Genomic DNA, 23050 nt, shown 5'->3' with positions numbered 1-23050 from the left:
GAGAAACCTTCAAACAGCTTTCCATAGTGGTTTTACCAGTTTGCATTCCCACCAGCAGTGTACGAGAGTTCCTCTTTCTCCACATCCTCTCCAACATTTATTGTTGCTAGTTTAACACCTGCCTTTCACACTAGTGTGACATGATATCTATTGTGGCTTTGATTTGCATTTTTCTTATAAGTGATGTTGAACATTTTTTCATATGACTGTTGGCCATTTGCATTTCTTCTTTGGAGAAGTGTCTTTTTAGCTCTTCTGCCCGTTCAACCCATTATTTTTGTTGAATTTCATCACCTCTTTGTATATCTTTATGATCAGTCCTTTAATATTGGTACAAAAATTTTCTCCCAATCAGTGGGGTATCTCATTTTTGTGTAATAGAAGCTCTTAATTTGATGTAGTCCCAGCTGTTTGTCCTTTCCTTCACTAGCCATGCTTTGGGTGATGTTACTGAGCTGTATGTCATGTAATGTTTTGCCAATATTTTCTTCTAGTTTATGATTTCAGATCTTATGTCTAGTACTTTAATCCATTTTTATGTCTAGTACTTTAATCCATTTTGAGTTGATTTTTGTGGGTGGTGTGAGGTAATCTAGTTTCCTTTTTTTGCACATAGCTCAGTTTTCTCAGCAACATTTGTTTGAACACTCTTTATTCCATTGCATATTCTTTGCTCCTTTTTCAAAAATTAGCTGACATAAAACTGTGGTTTTATATCTGGGTTTTCTGTTCAAATCCACTGGTCTGTATGTTTGCTCTTATTCAGAACCATGCCGTTTTGACTATTATGGCTTTGTAGTATAGTTTGAAGTCTGAGCATATGATACCTCCATTCTCTTTCCTTTTAGTCAGGAGAGTTTTGGCTAGTCGAGGTTTTTTATGGTTCCATATAAATTTCATTGATATTTGTTCTATGTCTTTAAAGAATGTTGTTGAGATTTTTATTGGAATAGTGTTAAACTGTAAATCATTTTTGGTAAGATGTCCATTTCAATGATGTTAATTCTTTCAGTCCATCAGTAGGGGAATATCTATTCATTTCTTTGTGTCTTCTTATAACAATGTTTTGTAAGTTTCTGTATGTAGGTCTTTTACCTTAACAGTTTATTCCCAAGTACTTGATTTTGTTGTTGTTGTTCAACTGTAAAGAAGGATGGCTTTTTGGATTTCCACTTCTGACTGGTTGTGTATAGGAAAGTTACTGACTTTTGTGTTGATTTTATATCCTGTCATTTTACTAAACTGGTTAATTGGTTTGATTGGTTTTTCTATAGTATTTTTAGGGTTTTCCATGTAAGTTATAATATCATCTGCAAATTTAGTTTTACTTATTTCCCTATTTGGACCCCTTGTATGTCTTTTTCCTGTCTTATTGTTCTGGCTAGGACTTCCAGTATTATGTTGAAGAGCAATCATAACAGTGGACACCCTTGTCTTTTTCCTGATCTTAAAGGAAAGTCAACTTTTCTCCATTAAGGATAATATTGTCTGTGTGTTTGTCATATGTGGCTTTTATCATGTTGAGGTATATTCCTTCTATTCCAAGAATTTCCAAGGCCTTCATCATAAATGGATGTTGAACATTGTCAAATGCCTTCTCTGCATCTATTGCTATTTTTATATGGTTTTTATTTTTCTGTCAGTTAATGTGATGGATTACATTAATTGATTTTTGGATGTTGAACTATCCTTTTGCTCCTGGAATAAAATCCACTTGGTCATGGTGGATTATTCTTGTAATACATTGTTGGATTCTGTTGGCCAAGTTTTTGTTGAGGATTTTTGCATCAATTTTCATTAGGGAGATTAGTGTGAAGTTGTGAAGTTTCCTTTTTTGTGTTGTTGTTAAGTTTTGGTATTAGTGTGATGGTGGCTTCATAAAATGCATTCGTTAGTATTCCCTTCTCCATTTTTTGAATGAGTTTATGTGGAATAGACACTAGTTTCTGAACATTTGTTATAATTCATTCGTAAATCAAGCTGGTTATGGGCTTTTGTTCTTAGGTAGGGTTTTAATTACTGCTTTAATTTCACTGCTTGCAATTGGCCTGTTTGGTTGTTCTATTTCTTCTTTATCTAGCTTTGGATGATTTTGAAGTTGTGGGAATTTGTCCATCTCTTCTAGATTGTTGAACTTGTTTGCATATAGCTATTCATAGTATTCTCTGATTATTCTTTTGATTTCTGCTGTGTCTGCTGTGATTTCTCCTCTCCTGTTTATTCTTTGTGAGCCTGGCTACAGATTTGTCTACTTTGTTTATTTTTTCAAAGAACCAACTTTTGGTTTCATTGTTTTTTTTTTTTGGTTTTTTTTTTTTTTGGATCATTTTCCTAACTGCTATTTCATTTATTTCTGCTTTGATTTTTATTATTTCCTGTGTTCTGCTGGCTTTTGGGTTTTTGTTGTTGTTGGTCTTTTCCCAGTTCTTTAGGGTGGGAGGTTAGGTTGTTTCTTTGAGTTGTTTCTTGTTTCTTTATGTGAGCCTGTATTGCTAAATATTTTCCTCTAATAGCTGCTTTTAATGTGTCCCATAAGTTTTGGAGAGGTGTAGAGGTGTGTCCTCATTGACATTTTTTAATTTCTTGTTTGATCTTCTCATTAATCCAGTGTTCCTCCAGTAGTGTGGGTTTCAATCTTCATGAAGTAAGAAGGTTTCTTGTCTTCTTCACATGGTTTATTTCTAGTTTGATTCCTTCATGGTCAAAGACAGTTGGTATGATTCAATCTTAGTATTATTTATTGATATTTGTCTTGTGTCTCAATATGTGATAAATCCTTGAGAATGATCCTTGTGAATTTGAGAAAAATATGTACTCAGATTTTTGGGGTGCAGTGTTCTATAGATGTGTGTTAGGCCCATGAGGTCTGGGTCATTGTTTAAAGCTTTAGTGTCCATGCTTATTTTTTGTCTTGTTGATTTATGTATTGATATCTACTACATATGTATTTTCCCTAATATATGTTTTCATAGATGACATAATATACATAATATACCTAGTATATTTAGATGATCCTTCATTTGGTGTGTATATATTGATGAGTGTTATTTCTTCTTGCTTTATTGTCCCCTTAATCATAATACTAATGTATAAAAAGCCACATGTTCACTTTCTTCATAGTCCCAAGAGCTGTGTTCTTTATCCTCTTCCTATAACTATTCATTTACTCTAATAGTCATTGATAATTGGTATGTTAAAGTGATGTTTTTATTATAGTTTTACTACTTTTTTTTCACATACACATATAACCTATGCTGTGTGTACCTGTCTAGTGTGTCTCTTCAGTTCCTTTCAGACCCAGTGCATCAGTACCAACTGTATTCCCTGAGAACTGAGGACATCTGCAGGGGAAAAATCTTAGAGTGGAAAGTCATGCCCATCATAGATTTAAGAATTTGATATCTCTAAAATACCCCTTGCCCTTCTTTCTGTCATTCTCTCTACACCTCCATAAGCTGCTTTGGTTAATGATGCCTTGTGGAAAGCCCTATGTGAAAGTATATTTGGCAAGGATGAAGGTATATGAACAAACCTGGTTTAAGTATGTTTGCATATTTATCACATAGTTCCTTGATTCCATCACATTTTCTGCCCTCCTGATTTTCTTGAATTGCTGAATTCTTTCTATTATAAAATGGGACCCTCTTGTAAGAACCCACCTGACAATGTAAACATCTCATAGATTGAACTACCTTGAAATATCCTCATGTAAGATGTCCCAACTGGCCTTTATGATGGCATGAGGACACTGGTCATATTAGGAATACAAATTTAGTGAAGAGGGAGTTAGGTCTAACAAAGTTTCACATCTCCCACCCTCTTAGCCTTTCATTTGGTACTTCACCTGTCAGTCCCATACTACCTCATTGATTTAGTAATGGGTTTCTATAAAAGTTATGTTTCAGACTTAGCACCTATTGGTTTAACACTTCACTATTTTTAGCCTTTAGGAGCTAGCTAAGGGAATGAGGCAAGAGAAAGAAGTAATAGGCAGGTTAGCAAAAGAAAAGTAAAATGGATTTCTATTTGCAGATGATACAATTATATATAAATATATAAATACTGGTTATTAGAAACAACCAGTTTCTTGTGTAAATTGCTGTATACAGTTTTACTAAAAAAAATTCTTTAAACCAATAATAGTGAAGTTTTAGAGCTACTATTTACATTAGCAATCAAACATTAAATACTTAACATTACATTACAAAGTGGAAGAATCTCTATAGAAAATTGTAAAACCTTATTGGATAAAATTAAATTTAATGATAATGACAAAATTGTTGACTGAAAGAGTCAATATTAAAGATAATAATATTCCACAGTGATTTCTATATTAGTGGGGGAATTGGGGAAAGAAAGTGAAGTCCACAGAAGCAAGCCCAATTATAAAAAAATTAACTCATTTTATTATTGAACAACAAAATACCATATCCCATATAAGCTACAAATGGCTATAAATTTGTAGTGGCTTTTTATCCCTTTATATAATTATGTAGTGCTAGAAATCATCCTGCTGTTTGTAAATCGCATAAAATTCAATTGTCATCCATGGTTGCATTGTGCTATGCAGTTTTGCAAATTCTCTATGAAACTTACTGATTGCTTATTTTTCTATACTTCCTCCCACAGTTATACATGTCACTATATTTAGTATATATGATTAATCATCCTTAAACATTTCTGATAAACTTAGGTCAGTTCAATTTCTCATGGATATTATTGCCTATATTTTATGGTTTGAAGTATTACATCCAAACCTTTTGTACATTTTTATTTTATTTTGGTGTGTGGAGTGAAATAATGATCTTTTTGATTCTTTCAAATACAGCTTCAGTTTTCCCAACACCATTTATGAACAGAGTTTCCTTGCTTCCGTGTATAGCTTAACTCTGTTGTATGGATTAATTCTTCACATAGATATGGTTTTTATTTGTGTTCTCTCAATTTTATACCAATGATCTATATTATCTGTTTTTGTTTCAGTGACTGTTTTAATCATAGTTTTGTGGTATATTTTGAAGACTGAGTTTAGTGCTACCTGCCTTCCTCTTCTTTTCTCAGTATTATTTTTATTATTTGGGGTCTTTTATGATTCCATATAAACCCTAGTAATGTTTGCTCTATTATTTTGAAGAGAGCCATTTAAACTTTGATAGGGATTACAATGAACCTGAGGGGTTTTTGTTTGTTTATTTCTGGTAGGGCAGCAATTGTAACAATCTTGATTCTTCCAATCTGTGCTTAGGAAATATCTTTCCATTTTTTTGTGTCTTTTTTGTTTTGACAGTCTCATAATTTTCTTTGTATATGTCTTTCATCTCTTTTGTTATGTTTACTCCTAAATATTTTGGCATGATTTTTTATTGATATAACATTGGTTTATAACAAATCTGTGTCTCAGGTGTAAACCGTTATAAATTAACATCTGTATATAATATATTAAATTCACCACTGAAAGTGAAATTGTATTTCACCATAAAATTGTTCCCTTTTGCTGATTTTACCCACCCCCTTTTATCCCTTCAGGTAACGACCAATTTAGTTTTATAGTTTAAATTTTTTTAATTTATTTCAGTCACTTGTTTTGTTTCCTTACATACTACTGTTTCTTTATGTGAGTGAAATCATACAGTATTTATCACTCTGTCTGATATTTCACTATGCATAATACCTTCTAAGGCCCATCCATGTTGTTACAAATAACACAGGTCTCATTTTTTTATACTGCCGATTCATACTCCATTGTGCATGTATTTACACAATGACCTGTCAATAGGTACTTAGGTTTTTCCCAATTCTTGGCTATTGTAAATAATGCTATGATGAATATGGGAGTGCATATAGCTCTCTGGATTCATTGTTTTCATATTCTTCGGGTACATAGCATAGCTGGATTGATTGGAATTGTGCTTTTAAGTTTTGAGGCATCTCCATGATGTTTTCCATAATAGATGCAAAAATTTACATTCATACCAACACTACACCAGTGTTTTCTTTTCCTCCACACTTTTGTCAATACTTGCTGTTTCTTATCCTTTTGAGAATAGCTTGCCTTTCTCTTTCTGAAAACAGAAGGAAAAAATTTACAATTCATATATATTTTACATCATTGTTTATTTTTGTACAGTTGCTTTATTTTCTTGGGTGTTGTCCCTATTCCCCAGGACCCTTTCACCCAATTCACTGATGCTCCACCACCATAGTCCCTGTGCTCTTCCGGCACTTGTTTGGATCCCTCTCCTCCCATCCCTGCAGAATGTCTCTGATTTATAGTCACCTGTTAATTTTGTTTTGATTTTTTTAATTGTATTATCTCCTAGTCCCTTATTTAGTTCTCCTATATTACTCTTATAAGTGAAATCATCTGGTATTTTTTTTTTCCCTCTGTCTTATTTCACTAAGCATAATCCCTTCCAGCTTCATGCATATTGCTGCAAATGGCATGTTTGTTATTTTTTGATTGCTAAATAGCATGACATATGCCACATCTTGATCCAGTCATCTATTTTTTGGGCATTTGGGTCATTTCCATACCTTACCTATTTTTTTTTAAAGATTTATTTATTTATTCCTATGGAACTGAGGTACAGGCCAGAGATGTGGAGGGTGAGAGGATTCACCAGAGACAGAGCAGGGAGCTGCTGAGGGGAGCAGCGGGCGGGTCAGGAGAGGTCTGCCGCGCCATGTGGTCACCTCCGGCGCAGGCGGGTATCAAACTCATGCGGAAGTGGCTTTAGCTTCTTAGTGCTGTGCTTTAACCCACTGCACCACCAGGGAGGGCCCATATCTTACCTATTTTAAATAGTGCTCAATAAACATAGGGATGCAGGTATCCTTTTGAATTAATGTTTTTGTTTCTTTTGGGGAGATCCCTGGTAGTAGAATTGCTGGGTCATAAGGTAGCTCCATTTTTAGTAGGAGGAACCTCTACAGTGGTCTCCATAGTGGTTTGTCCAGTTTGCCTTCCCACTGGCAACTGTAGGAAAGTTCCTTTTTTACCACTGCCTCACCATCATTTGTTGTAGCTCGTTTTTTCTACACGTGCCATTCTCACTGGAGTAAGATCGTATCTCATTGTGGTTTTGATTTGCATTTCCCTAATTGTAAGTGATGTTCAGCATTTTTTCATATACCTGTTGGTCATTATCATTTCCTCTTTGGAGACGTGTTTTTAGCTCTTCTATACATTTTTTGACTGGATTGTTTACTTTGTTTTTGTTGAATCAAGTGAGTTATTCCTATATCTTTGTAATCAAACCCTTATCAGTTGTATAGAGAGCAAAAACTTTCTCCCATGAACAGAGTGTCTCTTTGTTTTGGCTAGGGTCTCTTTTGCTGTACAAGATCATTTCAGTCTGATTTGTCTTTTCCTTCAATTTCTTTATTCTGGAGGATAAGTCTTTAAAGATACTACCTATATTTTATGGTTTCCAGTATTATGTTTAATTATTTTATCCCCTTTAAGTTGATATTTTTGCACGGTGTGAGGTAGTGTTGTAATTTCATTCTTTTGCATGTGATTGTCCAGTTTTCCCAGAACCATTTATTGAACAAACTAACACAAGAAAATTGGTTTGTTTTCTGATCCAACCAGCTACTCTTTGCCTTTTGATTGGTGAGTTCAATCCATTTGCATTTAGAGTGATTATTGATGTGGGTCTGCTACTATCATTTTGTTTTCAGTTTCCAGATTCTATTTTCTTGTAACTCTTAGGGGGGATGTTCTCTTCAAATTAGATATGAGATCTCTTTTCCTGTAGGGAATATCTGGTGTTGACAAAATCTTTCAGCTTTTGTTTGTCTGAGACTTTATTTCTCACTTGTTTTTGAAAGAGAGACTTACAGTGTTCTGGGCAGGCAGTTTTTAAACTTCATTGTTTTGAAATTTTCATTCCGTTATCTCTTCACCATTAGGGTTTCCCAAAGAAACCAATGTAAGCCAGATGGAAGTACCTTTATAGGTTGCCTGCTTTTTTTCCCTAGCCAGTTTCAGGATTATTCTTTGTCTTAAACTCCTGGTGTTTTCATTACCATATATATATATATATATCTTTGGATCTCACTGCCTTTAGATAACCAGGTGTTCTTTTACTTTCATGGACTTGTATATTCAGATCTTTCTCTGAGTTTAGTAAGTTTTTCTCTATTATTTCTTCAGTAAGTTCTCTTCCATTTCCTTGTTACCTTCTGGAACACCAATTAACCTTATTTTGCCTTTCTACAAAGAGTTGAACCGTTCTCTCAATGCTTCTTCCTTTTGGTCTAGTCAGCTACCATTGCTTCCTGCAAAAAAAAAAAATTTTTTATTCTTTATGTCTTTTTTTTTTTTAGATTTCTTTATGCATACAGAACTGGGGTACAGGCCAGAGGTACGGGGGCAGTGAGAGGCTTCACCAAAGACAGAGGGGGGAACAGAACAGGCCGACTGCCAAAGTACACTGCTGAGGGGAGCAGCAAGTGGACCAGGAGAGGTCTGCCATGCCATGTGGGTCACCTCTGGGGCAGGGATCAAACTCATGAAGTGGTTTTAGCTTCTTAGAGCTGTGCCTTAACCCACTGTGCCACCAGGGAAGGCCCTATGTCTTTTTTTAATACCACATCTTCTTATTTTTTTCATTTAAATCTTTAACATCCATTTTCTGAAATTTGTTGTATCTCTGATTAGCTTTTCAGAATTCTTTGTATCACTTAGATTTCCTTTCTCCATTTTGTTTCTTAAAATTTCCTTATGGCAATTTGAAGATACTATAAGATACTATATTATAAGAAGATAAAATCCTCCATATGTTTGTGATTGGATTCTGGAGAGTGTTCTTTCCTTGAGTTGTTGTATTCCCTTGAAGTTTCAAGTTACCTACCATGTGTTGTGTGGTGTTTTTGTTGCTTTAGATCTTAGAAGTTTGGCCTATTTCTACCTTTCCAACAGGTGGTACTATGGGTGTTTGGAGTGTTTGTCCTTTGCAAGGTCTGAGACTTGATTGTAGTTGCTGAATAAGGGATGTGAGAGGAGGTTCAAGTTTCAAGCTTCTGATATGAATTCTCTGGGGTAAGCTCATTTTTGTGACAACACCATAACCCTCCTTTCTGGGAATCTGACTCTGCTGTCTTTGTGTATCCTCAGTGAGGCTCACAGAGTCTACACCAGTCCTGAGGAATGACAGAGGGGGAATTCAGACCAATGTACAGTCCTTGTTCCATAATACATAGGGCTAGCCCACTGAATAACCCCAGATCCTTCACACTGATTTTCCCTCACTCAATGGCCACCAGAAAGTGCCTGTGCTGTGTGGTTTGTACAGCAGACTATTGCACCTAACCACAAACTCCAGGTATTTCCCTTTACCCACCTCTGGATCATGGAAGCATAAGTATCCATATCCTTTCTAACACAGAGTGCCTGATCTCTGTTGTCCAAGGTATAGATAGTTTTATCCCAAATCATATGATCTTTAGGTGAGTATAACACTGGTAAATTTAAATAATACTATGTAGAACAAAACAAGGAATGTCCTCTGATAAAATCTTGGATCCACATCTTCTCTCTGCTACCTCTTTCTTAACCAATTTTTATAAAATCTACAAAAACACAGCAGTCAGATACATGTTTTATTAATTTTAAGCCAATATTCACAATCTGGAAGGCTGGTACAATATAATTAGAAGTCATAGGTATCTCATTTCATAAATATCTACCTTTGAACATTCTTAAACATTTTGAGAAATGACCTTATATATTTAGCAAAATTTTATATTTAAAAATAAACTTTGAGTGTTCTTTTTATGAAAACAGTAATTCATTTGTCAGTTTCCAAAAGTGAGTCTTTAATTCTCATTATTTCACTGGTAAATACATATGTCACATATTTCTCTATTGGTACAAGAACACCAAGGTCTACCTCTTTGAGAATAAATGTCATGTAACAAATTATAACAATTATTACAAATCAGAAATTAAATTCTACAGTTAGGTGATTAACATCTATGGCAGCCAGAGGATGATTGGGTGAATAGCTAATGGGTAAAAAAATAAGCATATTTTGAAATTTCTACAATTCAGATTTGCCTATGGGGGGGGGTCTCTAGACTAGAATGTATACTAATTCCAAGTTCAAATCCCTTCTAGCTTCAGGATTATGACATTTCTTGCCTAAAAACTAAAAGAAAAGGAGAAAAGAATATTTTGTACATAATTTTCCCTGACCTTGTACCTCTCTTGAAGCAGTTACTTGTTAAAATTGTTCCTAATAATCAATAATCAAAACCTGCCTTAAAAATAACTTCTTACCTAAAACCTAAGAGAAAAGCAGGAAAAAAAAATTTGTACATAATTTTTCCCTGATTTTTTGTACTCTTTTGAAGTTTACTACATTGGAGTAAACTTAATAAAGGAAGTGAAGGACCTATACAATGAAAACTATAAGACATTGTTAAAAGAAACAGAAAAAGAAACAAGAAAGTGGATTGGAAAAAAATTAACATTCTTAAAAATGGCTATCCTACCCAAGGCAAAATATAGATCCAATGCAACCCTTATAAGATTCAATGACATTGTCCAAAGAAAGAAGCCAAATAATACTTGGAACCACAAAAATACCCAGGATAGCCAAAGAAAACCTGAAAACAAAATATAGAGAGAGAGGCATAGCACACACATCTATACCACAAACCATAGTAATTAAAACAGTGTAGTACTGTTTTAGACACACCAACAAATGGAATAGAATTAAGAGTCTAGAAATAAACCCACACATCTATGGACAGCTAATCTCTGACAAAGCTAAGAGTATACACTGGGAAAAGTGGAGTCTCTTCATTTAATAGTAGTGTGACTGGACAGTCACATGCAAAAAAAAAAATGAAACTAAACCACCATCTCACAACTTAAACAAATTTTTTAAGATAGTGGGTATAAGACTCAAGACTATAAATACATTGAAGAAAAAAGAGGCAAAATACTCTTTGACTGCTTTCAGAAATATTTTTGGAGATTCATCTCCAATGGCAAAAGAAGAAAAGGCAAATATAAACAAATATAAAACTAAAAAGTTCCACTCCGTGAAAGAAGCTATCAGTGAAACTCCACCCTACTGAATGGGAGAAAACATTCATACATACGCATCAGATAATGGGATGATATCCAAAACATGTAAACAACTCATTCAACTCAACAAAAGCGTTTTAAAGATTAATTTTTTTAATGAATAGAAATGCTTGAAAACATAAAAATGGCCAATAGGCACATGAAAAGTTCCTCATTTCACTTATCATCAGAGTAATGCAAATAAAATTGTATGAAACACCATTTCACACCTGTGAAAATGGCCCTTATCAAAAAGACCAAAAACAAGTATTGATGAGGAAGAGGAAAGGAACACTCACACACTGCTAGTAGAGATGAATTCTAAACCCTACAGAAGCAATCTGCAAGTTTCTCAAAATGCTAAAAATGGCTATACCAAATGACCCAGGAATTCCACTCTAGTAGCTACCCAAAGACTAGAAAAACACTATTTCAGAAAGATAGATGTCCTCATAAGTTCATAACTGTCCTATTTATAATAGCTATGTTATAGAAACTGTTTAGTGTCTATGGACAGAGTGAATCAGAACAATGTGGTGTATATACACAATGGAATGCTACTCAGCTATTAAAAAGAATTGACTCTTGCTATTTGCAAAAATATGGACAGAACTGGCAAGGATAAAGATACATGAAATGACCATAATAGCACACAGGATGGGACAGAGGAATTCCACTGAGGAGGAATTTTTCCCTGCCCTTACTCCTGGGGAAAATTTCTGGCCTTTTCCATTTTCTATCAAAAGAAAAAAATATTGCATGTGAATCTAGCAATTAGAAAACACATGCTTATCTTTAGAGTCCACTCAGGCAAGTAGAAGTAGAAAATAGTACTCAATTGGTGGAAAAGCTAGTCATTGACAGCAATTTAAAAATTCATAAAGAGGCCCTCCCTTGTGGTGCAGCGGGTTAAAGCACTGCACTGAGGAGCTAAAGCCGCTTCCGCATGAGTTAAGATTCCGGCCTGCCCCGGAGGTGACCCACAAGGAGCAGCAAACCCCTCCTGACCCGCCCTCGGCTCCCCTGAGCAGAGTACTTCGTTGATCTGCATGTTCTGCTCCCCACTCTGTCTCTGGTGAAGCCTCTCACCACCCCTGAGCCTCTGGCCTGTACCCCAGTTCTGTATGTACAAATAAATAAATCTTTAAAAAAAAAATTCATAAAGAAGTCAAGAAATGGACAGGAGCTAAAAAGACAATTCTCCAAAGAAGAAATGCAAATAGCCAACAAATATATGAAAAAAATGTTGATAATAATCCCTTATTATCAACAAAGTGCAAATCAAAACCACAATGTAATACCATCTTATACCAGTGAAAATGACATGTGTTAAAAAAAAAACTAGGAACAACTGTTGGTGAGGGTGTGGTGCCTGTGGGAATGCAAACTGGTTCAACCACTGTGGAAAGCTGTGTGAAGTTTCCTCAAACTACTAAAAATGGAGCTCCCATAGGAGCCAGCAATTCCATTCCTGGGGATCTACCCAAAAGCACAAAAACATTAATTCAAAAGGTGGGGTGCCCTCCACCCCGTGTTTATTGTAACATTATTTCCAATAGATAAGATATTATATTTATAATAGGAAAGATATGGAAACAACCCAAATGCAAAAAAAAAAAATAGATGACTGGATCATGGTCCTGTATAGATACTGCAACACAATTCAGGAATCAAAAAGATACATTCACGCCATTCACAGCAACCTGGATGGAGCTAGAAGGGATTATGCTCAGTGAAATAAGACAGAGGGAAAAAGAAAAATATCAGATGGTTTTACTTATAGGAGGAATATAGGAGAACCAAATAAGAGATGAAGTTTAAAAAAAAGGATAATAATAAACAATATTAACAGGCATCTATAAATCAGAGGCATTCTGCAGGGGAGGGAGAGGGATTAAAAACAGGAAGGAAGAGCACAGGGGACTATGGTGATATTGCACGGGTCGCTTGTTGGTGGGAGCTCTATGGGGACTACATCTGAGAGGAGAAAGCAAACATTGTACAAAGTGAACAATGATGTAATATATATATATATATATAAGTAAATTATATCAAAATTAAAATAGAAATAACAACTCATAAGGAATGTTTCCCTTAAATTGGTATTATGAAATTTGTTGTTGAGTTCCAACCACCACTAAACATTAATGTATAGCCGGTGGGATTTTTCATGAACACTGTCACAAAACCAAGAGGAAACTTTTGATCATTACAGTGAAATAATTTTAAGAAAAATATACAAGGCAATATGAAAATAATAGTGTTTATTTGATTAGATTCCTATGCTATTTCTTAATTTATCATCTGGCTTTTAACCTATCTCTTACTGTCTCTCACTCCAATACATACCACACATTACATAGCATAAGTTCTATTTCTATAAATTAAATAAAATGCATTTCAATTAAATATTTAAAGATATATCATTTTATGATTTTAATAGTATTTAGCAGCCTGCTAACACAGAAATTTTTTATGGGAACCGAAGGCCTTTCATACACCACAATTAAATGCTTTGTATTATTTGGACAATTTAAAAGTTGTTCTTTAATGTTTAGGATTAATAGCTTCAAAAGGAATTTTATTATTTTTATGATTGTTCCATTTCACATCCTATTTCCATTCTCTCTCATTAGCAAGAATTATGTGAGGACCAGATTAAAGTTTTACCTTATTGACAGATTTTATTGTTTGTTACATTCTTAACAAATTTCTGTGAAGACTTAAAAATTAAAAATCAAGCCCTCCCTGGTGGCACAGCAGGCTAAAACACAGCATCAAGAAGCTAAAGCCACTCAGCACAAGTTCGATCCCCATCCTGGAGGTGACCCACATGGCACGGCAGACCTCTCCTGACCCGCCCACTGCTCCCCTCAGCAGTATACGTCGTCAGTCAACCTGTTCTGCTCCCCACTGTCTCTGGTGAATCCTTTCACTGCCCCTGCACCTCTGTCTTGTGCCCAGCTCTGTATGCATAAATAAATCTTTTTTTAAAAATTAAAAATCATTTCTTCCTGTTAGTGAGCAATGGACTCATGTCCAATGTGCCTAAAAGTCATGTACCTGCCACCAGATTTTGAGAAAAGGAAGAAACTTTACTGTAAACTGACTAGCAAGGAGGCAGAAGGTAAATTCAAATACACCTCTCCAGTTAAGAAAGGAAACATAGACCTTCGATGTTTTGGCGTCACTGATAAAACTGGCATTATTGAAAGACTACTTTGAGTCAGTCACTGGCCAAATCCTACACTTGTTATTTCATCTAATGGCAGAAGTAGCTGCCCTTTTACTAATAAAGAAACTGAGATTAACTGAGATCACCTACTGAGTGTTTTGGTTTTTTTTAAAGATTTATTTATTTATACAGAACTGGGGTACAGGCCAGAGATGTGGAGGGTGAGAGGATTCACCAGGAACAGAGTGGGGAGCAGAACAGGCAGATCCACACGAAGTACGCTGCTGAGGGGAGCGGGCGGGTCAGGAGAGGTCTGCCACGCCATGTGGATCTCCTCCAGGGCAGGAGGGGATCGAACTCATGTGGAAGTGGCTTAAGCTTCTTAGTGCTGTGCTTTAACCCGCTGTGCCACCAGAGAGTGTTTTTTTATACCTTCCACTTGCACCTGTGATTTACTATTCAGGTCAATCCTATGAGGTAACCATAATTTAAATAATTTCATGCTATTTTACAGCCAGCGCTCAGAGTTTCTGTGACTGTCCCCTAGCCACAAAGCCAGTGAAGAGTAGAGCCAAATTCTGCAGGCCTTTGCTCTTCACCTCTGGCTACATTGCCTGCTGGGGAGGGAGGCAGAGAGGATGACAATAAGTTTGCAGTGCAGAGTGTGAGTTTTTGACCTGAAAAAAATGGTGGAATGAAATGTGATCACTATCTTCATATTATTCAGATGTTACCACAAAAAGATGGAAGTTGGTCTCTTCAAGGTGACCCCAAGAGGGTATGAGTACATCCCTGATTTTGTGCTCACTGAAGAGTCTTGGAACAGCGCAGCTCTCAACAGTGGGGTCAGCAAGAAGTGGACACCTTTCACCAGCAGGTGGCTCTCCAATTTTAACTTTTAACACACAAGGGGTTTGTTTTTACAAATCAAATCCCTGTTCCAGGGATTATCAGCCTGTAAATGTGAAACAGAGATCTAGGAGCTGAACTTTTCAAGTAAATGCTCCTGGGTGAATCTGATGCCACTTTCTGAGCTGACAACCCTAGTTGTTTAAGAGGGGATTTTTTCATTGTAGGAGAGCTTAGCCCGCATAACTGCTATTCCCCCAGAATCTCTGAAGCCAGTACAGTCAAAATAAAACCGTGACTACTGGGAATGTAATAGGATTGCTTTAGAAAGGGCTGTGAGGGACTGGAGCCATTTGGAAAAAATGGCAATATCGCCATCTGGTGGACTGTTTACAAGCTTCTTACACTCATTTACCCTAAAATCGCAGACTGATTTTTCTAATGATTGTCTACATTTGCAGAGCATGAATCAGACCCACAAAGGCCAGACAGGACACAGAGCCTGTGTCCACGTACAGCAATTCACAGTCATTCCTTTCTCCTCAAAGGCTGGAATTGCACTGATCAATTCCAAGACCGATCCTATGCTTATCTGTCACACAATTTTCCAAGTTTTCCTACAGCAAGTAATTTAAGTTTCACTTCTTGAGGGCTATCTATTTCACTCCTAGAGAGTTATTAATTTCAGAATCCTTCAGTACTGTTTTTCTCAAAAGACAGGAAGCTGCATTTAAAAATTCATAAAATTTACATGTGAAATTAAGGGCATAGACCCTAATTTCATGTATTACTTTCAACTCCCCAATACTTAACTATTGACTATTAGTTAAGCCTACAATTGATCAGTCTTACTGATGACTTAAACCATAGATTAACATATTTTGTATGATGTATGTATTATATACTGTACTTACAGTAAATGAAACTAGAAGAAAGTGTTTTTAAGAAAGCTATCAACCTCCCTTATCTTAACTGAACTATCTAAGGTGGCATCTGAAGACACATGGCAGTTACTCAGTCATGCTGGATCTCATGTATACCACACTGAAAAATATTATAAAAAGAATTTACAGGACTCTACTGTATTTATCAATGCTGTATTAGGTGTGCATCATGTTATCAAGAAAATCTGGTTATAAGTGAACCACACAATTCAAATCAGTGTTGTTCAAAGATTGAATGCAATTTTTTTTTTTTAAGATTTATTTATTTATGAATACAGAACTGGGGTACAGGCCAGAGGCTCGGGGCGGTGAGAGGCTTCACCAGAGACAGAGTGGGGAGCAGAACAGGCAGATCGATGAAGTACACTGCTGAGGGGAGCAGTGAGTGGGTGGGTCAGTAGAGGTCTGCCACACCATGTGGTCACCTCCGGGGCAGGCGGGAATCGAACTCATGCGGAAGTGGCTTTAGCTTCTCAGTGCAGTGCTTTAACCCGCTGCGCCACCAGGGAGGGCCGAATGCAATTTTTTTAAAGTTTATTTATTTATGCATATAGAACTGGGTTACAGGCCAGAGGTGCAGGGGCAGTGAGAGGATTCACCAGAGTGGGGAGCAGAACAGGTAGCTCGACTAAGTACACTGCTGAGGGGAGCAGCGGGCGGGTCAGGAGAAGTCTGCCATGCCATGTGGTCACCTCCGGGGCAGGTGGGGATGGAACTCATGCGGAAGTGGCTTAAGCTTTTTAGTGCTGTGCTTTAACCCACTGCGCCACCAGGGAGGGCCCCAAATGCAATTTTTATTAGTGATGACTAAGTACTCTCATCAGAAACTAAGAGGAAACAAGACAAGCTGTGTATATGCAGGGAAGCTACAACATTTCTTTATTTCCAGAAGTGTTAAGAAATGAGTGGCTGGGTAAAACAGCTCACCATGAACCGCTGCCTGTATACTTCATGTGGGGATGTTACATTCTAGCACCTATTTACAGTGGTGTGCACACACACACACACAAACAGGCACAACTTCCCAAAATGCATTTGGGCTGTGTAGATAATGTACAGAGGCATGTCTTTGGAACGTTGATTTCCAAAGACACAAGTCTTTGGACTGATGTACTATACTAAAGTACAGTAGCAGAAATTACCCCTTTAGTAAGAAGTGGATTTGTATTCAATAATTTATGGTAGGCAATTGTAACCAATGAAGAATTTGCAGACAAATTGTCACCACTGCTCCCAGGGAAACATTTACTGAACTGACTCTTCTCCATCCTCCTTCCTGGACTGGTCTGGATGCTTAGCATAGTCTAAGTATCATCTCCACTTTTAATCCCCTCAGTTGTTTTATATGAGCAGTCGAATCTTTTCCCAGCCTTACATGAAATATGAAAAACTATAGGAGTTCCTATTGCATATTCTGGCCAGATTAGCACACCTTAACTTGTTACAGAAATGCTAAAGGTACCTCAGAATACATGCACTAATGTATTTTGCCTTTCATTACTTATTATAACAGATAGTGCTCCCTCACCAAGTTTTATTCCATTGGTTGTGTCATATTTACCAGACCTCTCATGTATGGCTAAATAAATACTGGAATTGTTTCTCTTTTCTCTGCTAGTAATTCTCAAATTAGAAAATTAGTTCTGGAATTAGGGTCGGGGATGGAAGAGCCAGAGAAAAAAGGTTATTAATGCATTTTAGTTATAAGAAATATTGTTCTCTCTGATTTAACACTTAGTCTTTCAAAATCTTGTTTCTTCTGATTTCAGTGAGGATGTCATGTGTTGAAAGAAATATGAAAACAAGAACTAACATGTTTGGGAGTTTGAAAGAAGTTTTCATTTATTGTTCTCACCTGTAAACATGCCATATTCTCTTTAAGTCACTCCATGCAACTAAATGACATCATTTTAGTTTAGCACTAATTTTAATAGATGCAATTTTTAAACATACTTACTACTAGACCTTTATTTTTCAAAGTAGCCAATAGATTTTAGATTAAGAAATTATATGTTCAGTCTCTTCAAAATCCACTCTGTGGCTATTGGTCCCCTAACTACCTCCTACCCTCACTAGTATTTTTTTTAGAAACTGTCAAGCAGCTCTCCCGTGTGGCTAACTCAACAGGACCTCAAGTGCACCTGTCCGCCCTGCCTAATGTTGTGCATGGATGAGCACACTCCCCACTAAGGTCAACAAACAAGTCAGCGGAGCACAGTGCACTCTGTCCTGCAAATAACTGCAACCCACTACTGTTTCAAGTAGAAGCTACAAGAAGCCCCACGCCCGGTACAAACATGTACCCCACCCCTGTGTCAAGCACATTTCCTGTTTTTCTCTGCACATAGAGGCCCTATATATACCCATGGGTGGTCCTAATAAACATACACCAGACTCCATACCCCAGGCTCCTGCTTCATTCTCTGGAGTCTCCAAGTCTCCTATGTTAGGGCCAAGGTCAACACACTCTTGGTGGGTTAGTAACACTCCCGAGGCCACCAGTTCCCTGGCATCTGTCACAGAAAGAGCGCTTTTCCCACAGATGTTGCATCACATGGTGGGCTTAGAAATGGAATGGCTAGTGCAAAAAGTGAATGGAATATTTCTTCCATCGGGCTCAATCAAGTTTCATTGTAAAGATTTCAGTTAAAGAAGTTCTAATGTAACAGGGAATTAATGTGCTTTAAATTGCTAGAAGAGCTGGAGAAGCACTGAAGCCAGAGATGAGCCAGAATTCCTCCCCTGTTGGCCAGCTGCTGCTTCTGCCACAAATGGAAAGCCAGCAAGTAAGAAAACCATGTCCCGCTGTGGGCCGTGGGACTGCCCACCTCAAACACAAGGCAGGTATGAGAAAACTGCATGGTTAGCTCCAGAACTCACTCCTACAGCTGCCTTCACACCAGCACAGTTCCAAGCTAAATCCTTGCCTGCGTGCATATGACGGGCAGAACTTGAATCAAGTCTGGGGCACTGACTGTCGTTTACGTGTGGAAATAGTTTTTCACTTCCAGCCTCTGTCACCTACAAATTTGCATCAGAAAGAGAAGTCAGGATGGATGCTGTGCCAACCAATGAGAATCTCATCACATCTGCTTTATCACATATACTTCAACTATCTTTCTCAGTAGCCTCCTCTAACTCATGGAGAGAGTTGTCTTTTCTCCCTACCTTCACTTTCCAAACTCCCTCAGTCCATTAACTCAATTGCACCCCTTAGTTATAGCCATATGCCCCTGATCACCGGGCCTTTTCGATCTCTGTGCTTCCTTTTTCCTCCCATCCTTAAAAGAGTGTTCCTCTGCTTTTGGCCTCTCGCCTCTCTGTATACCACTTAGGTGATCCTGTCCACTCACGTGGTGTATCTACCTTGTACAGTTAACCTCCCAAAACAAAACTCCAGCCCTGAGATCTTTCCTGAGGAACATAGTCACGCATCTCGCTGCTTTCTCAAAGTACCACCTGAACAATACCAGCATCTTGAACCCACTGTGTCCAACAGTCAATTCATCATCTTCCTCTCAAAATGTATTCGCCCCCTGTGTAAGCCCCACATCACCACTTACCAAAGACAGGATCTGATCTCCAGGGGATTAGAGTCTTCTTTCCCTTTCTATTTCTACATTCAAACTGCCTTTAAGGTCCATGAATGCCGGGAGTCTTTTCCTTGAGTTTCCTGACATTTAACAGATACACTCTTTAACAAAGACATCAGGCATATTTGGGGCACTTTATTAGAAATTATTTACACATCAATGCAGTCACATCAAAGTAAAAGTACTGTTTTCACATAATATTCTGGTATTCTGGGCTATCTTCTTACATAATTTAGCAAATTCAAGACATTTCTGATTTTGGTTAAAGAGCTTAAATGGTCCAGAGATCGTTCTACATAAATATAAGTCAGCATCTAAAATAACCATCACTGTTTTGAGTTGGTTCCCAAAGTCTTGGGACCATCTCTGAAAATACAAGTCTGTACCTTCTATTGATTGCACTGCTAGTTGGAGGAAGTAAAGGAGGAGGCCTAAACCTAACAGGAGCCAGGCAGAGGGACAGCCCTCTTCTGGTGTGAAGCATGCAAGGGGTCAAGGGGGGGAGGTCCTGGGAACTGGCCAGGGAACTCAGCCACCTTGCATTTTCCAAAATTACTTGAGTGTCAAATCAGTGTGACTCCAGTGCAGAAAGAATCCCATGGTCCCATCTCTGTTGGCATTGCCAAGAAATGAGAGCGCCCTCCAGACTGCCTAGCAGCAGAGATTCTGACTAAAGAAGGTTCTAGAAAATTCTATCCACTCTCGCTGCTACACTCAACACCCTCCTAACTCAGAAAACATGAGAATATAGAAAATGTTGAACGAGTGTGCTGCTAACCCTTGGAATGAGGTCAGTGTGACCCTGTTTGCCTGTGGGGCACTGGTAAAGTCTGCATTCGCCAACTGTCCCCCTTTTCACTCCCCCTTTTCACCTTGAAGAGCATCATCAACAATTAGGTTCTTCGGTTTTTACAAAGTTTCTCAGCCTTTGGCAATAACACCTGGTACCTGTGCTTGCTTTACTGCTCACAGCTCTGACCTCCACAAAGTGACTGGTTCTCACCACCCTAGGAGGTAGGAAGACACAAGAATCATGATTCCCACTTGAAAGAAAAAACCTGGGACTCATATATTTCGGTCCCTCAGCCTCACACAGCTAGCCAGTGGCAGAATCCAAACCAGAACTCGAATCTCCTCGCACATGTCATGCCCCAGAGTCCACACTCCGAAGTCCCTGGTGCTGATCTCTAAGGAAGGGGATGAGGCTGAGAGGGGGTGCTGTCCTCAGCCCCTACCTGCCCTGCCCGGGAGGTTCTCAGACCGCACCATTGAGGACAGGATGAGTCCTCATGCGATAGATGATGACCGCAGTGGCGGGGCACAGCAGCAAGGACGTCATGATGATGATGGTAGCTAGGATGATGAGGACAATGACCCAGATGTCCAGGATGTGCTTGGGGAGCACAGCTTCCATGGGGACTTGACTGACGGCGTCCATGTTGCTCCAGTCTGCAACAGACAGAGAGAGGAAATCACTGCTTTGCACCCTCTATCCTGCCTTCCTCGCTGGACAGAACCTGCTGCAGGAGCCGGACACAGAGGTCACTGGTTAGTCAATCCTAGTGGTAAAGGCCTGGTTTACTGAGGGCTTCCTCTGTGCCAGGTGCATGAGGCAGGTTCATGCAGGAACTCACTCAGTCTTCACTGCAACCACCCACATCCCTGAAAGAGGAAGCTAAGAAATGGGTATAAGCTGTCAGTTAGGACCAGGATACCCCCAATCCCCAAACTCTGAAATCAGCCTGATTGAGAAACAACTGAATACCAGGAGGGTTCCCTGCCCCCAATTCAATTAAAAATGGAATGTTCGGGACACCTACATAATAAATGGACCAAAACTGGGTCTGAAAAATAGGTTGGGTGATGTGAGAAAACTCAGTGGACCTGCGTAGCCCAGGAGGCCTTGTGGGCCCCGCCAACCAGCAAAAGACACAACGAAGGGCACCCAACAGCCAACCCCCCCTCTTTGCTCACTGTACTTGTACAAGCACCTACTTCTCACTCCTTCTGTGGCTACCCACTCAGAGCCCCTTGCCACTCAAGAGCTTTCTTATTCTTCTTCCTACCAACAAATCTCTTGCTTCTCTGTCCTTAAATTCTGAAGCTTAAATTCTGTCCTTGCCTAAGACAAGAACCAAAAAAAGAGTCCTGGGACTCTGGGCCTCTCCCAAAAAACCCAAGTCACCATGAAATGGGTGCTATCATTGTCATCTTTTTTAATATCTTGACTTTTAGCTTCACTTGCTACCATTTCACAGATGGAGACTCCAAAGTCTCCAAGATGGAGATGTAATTAATTTGCCCAAGCAAGTGAAACTGGACAGGTAGGAGCTTGGAGGCTCCATGTCCATCTACTAAACTACCATGCCATCTGTTCCCTCAGCTGTACATTGGGAAATCATCGCTTTTTGGTCCTGTGCCCCTGTCTCCTGATAATAGAATCCCCTCTTTTCTGTGTAGAACCTGTTCTGTACGGTTTAGTTGGGGCGCTCACTTGAGAGCAGTTATGGATACATGACCCAGGACTGGCCATCACAAACCTGCATCCCCAGGGACAGGCAGGTGGCCCAGGCTATCAGCCAAAGTTCCCTGTGGGCTTTTATATACAAACCAGTGGGAAAGATGGTTCCTTCTGTCGGGTTGCTAAGCCGGAAGGATGTGAGTCCATTCTAGATATGGAAGGAGAAGTGGAACCCAGCCCAGGCTGACAACCACTGCAAACCTAGAGGTCTCATTTATAAAAGTATATAATGCCCTGGTTTTGCTTAAGGCATTGTGAGCTAATTTTCTCTCACTTGCAGCTAAGCCTTCTAAAGAGTATAGATCAAAGTCAGTTGTTCCCAGAGTTTTTCAATTGATGGTACTCTTAGGGCTCTCACAATTACTTCACAGTTCTTCCAGGCCAAAAGAAATATCTACCAATTGTGTTTATTACCTTTTTAGCCTCTAACAACTTAATAAGCACCCCAACAAATGGATAACTATTGGAAAAGAATCACACAGATTGAAAGCAAAGAACATTTTTATCCAATTACTCACAGCATATGTACACCCATTAAGTACTGCATGACTTTTGAAATTTTGGAATCAGATTGGACAATTCAATCCTCACTTCCTAGCCCACATTCATTAGTACAGAGCCCTTGCTGAATCATAGCAACTTCCAAAAGCTCAGCTTCACAAAATACAACATCACCAGAAGGAATACTGAAGATTAATGCTAAGCTGGAAGATATCTTGAGCCTGCAGTATTCACAGAATCTACGCAATGTCAAATATCATTATTCCTGTCAAAATTTTAAAGACCCCACAGCATCCAACATATATACACACACACTCCTCTCCAGTCAATCAACTGTGGCTCAGTGCATAAGTCAGAACTTAAGATATAAAACATTCCTGCTGGGCG

At 38.3% G+C, this 23050-nt stretch overlaps 1 protein-coding gene across 1 annotated transcript in view; it reads right to left on the bottom strand.

The window, feature by feature from the left end:
* Window positions 1-19756: 19756 nt before the first annotated feature.
* The window catches only part of SMIM3 (small integral membrane protein 3), a 20549-nt gene continuing 17255 nt past the window's right edge, over window positions 19757-23050 (bottom strand). Inside the window, exon 2 of the mRNA XM_012727696.1 lies at window positions 19757-21090. Within this exon, the coding sequence (XP_012583150.1) occupies window positions 20897-21079 (183 nt within the window). The 5' untranslated portion in view covers window positions 21080-21090 and the 3' untranslated portion in view covers window positions 19757-20896. The remainder of the gene's footprint in view (window positions 21091-23050) is intronic.

Source organism: Condylura cristata, unplaced genomic scaffold (assembly GCF_000260355.1).
Source record: "Condylura cristata isolate star-nosed mole 26May11 unplaced genomic scaffold, ConCri1.0 scaffold00021, whole genome shotgun sequence".
Classification (NCBI taxonomy): domain Eukaryota; kingdom Metazoa; phylum Chordata; class Mammalia; order Eulipotyphla; family Talpidae; genus Condylura; species Condylura cristata.
The sequence above is the reverse complement of the archived record's forward strand: the minus strand, read 5'-3'. Positions and strand labels throughout refer to the sequence as shown.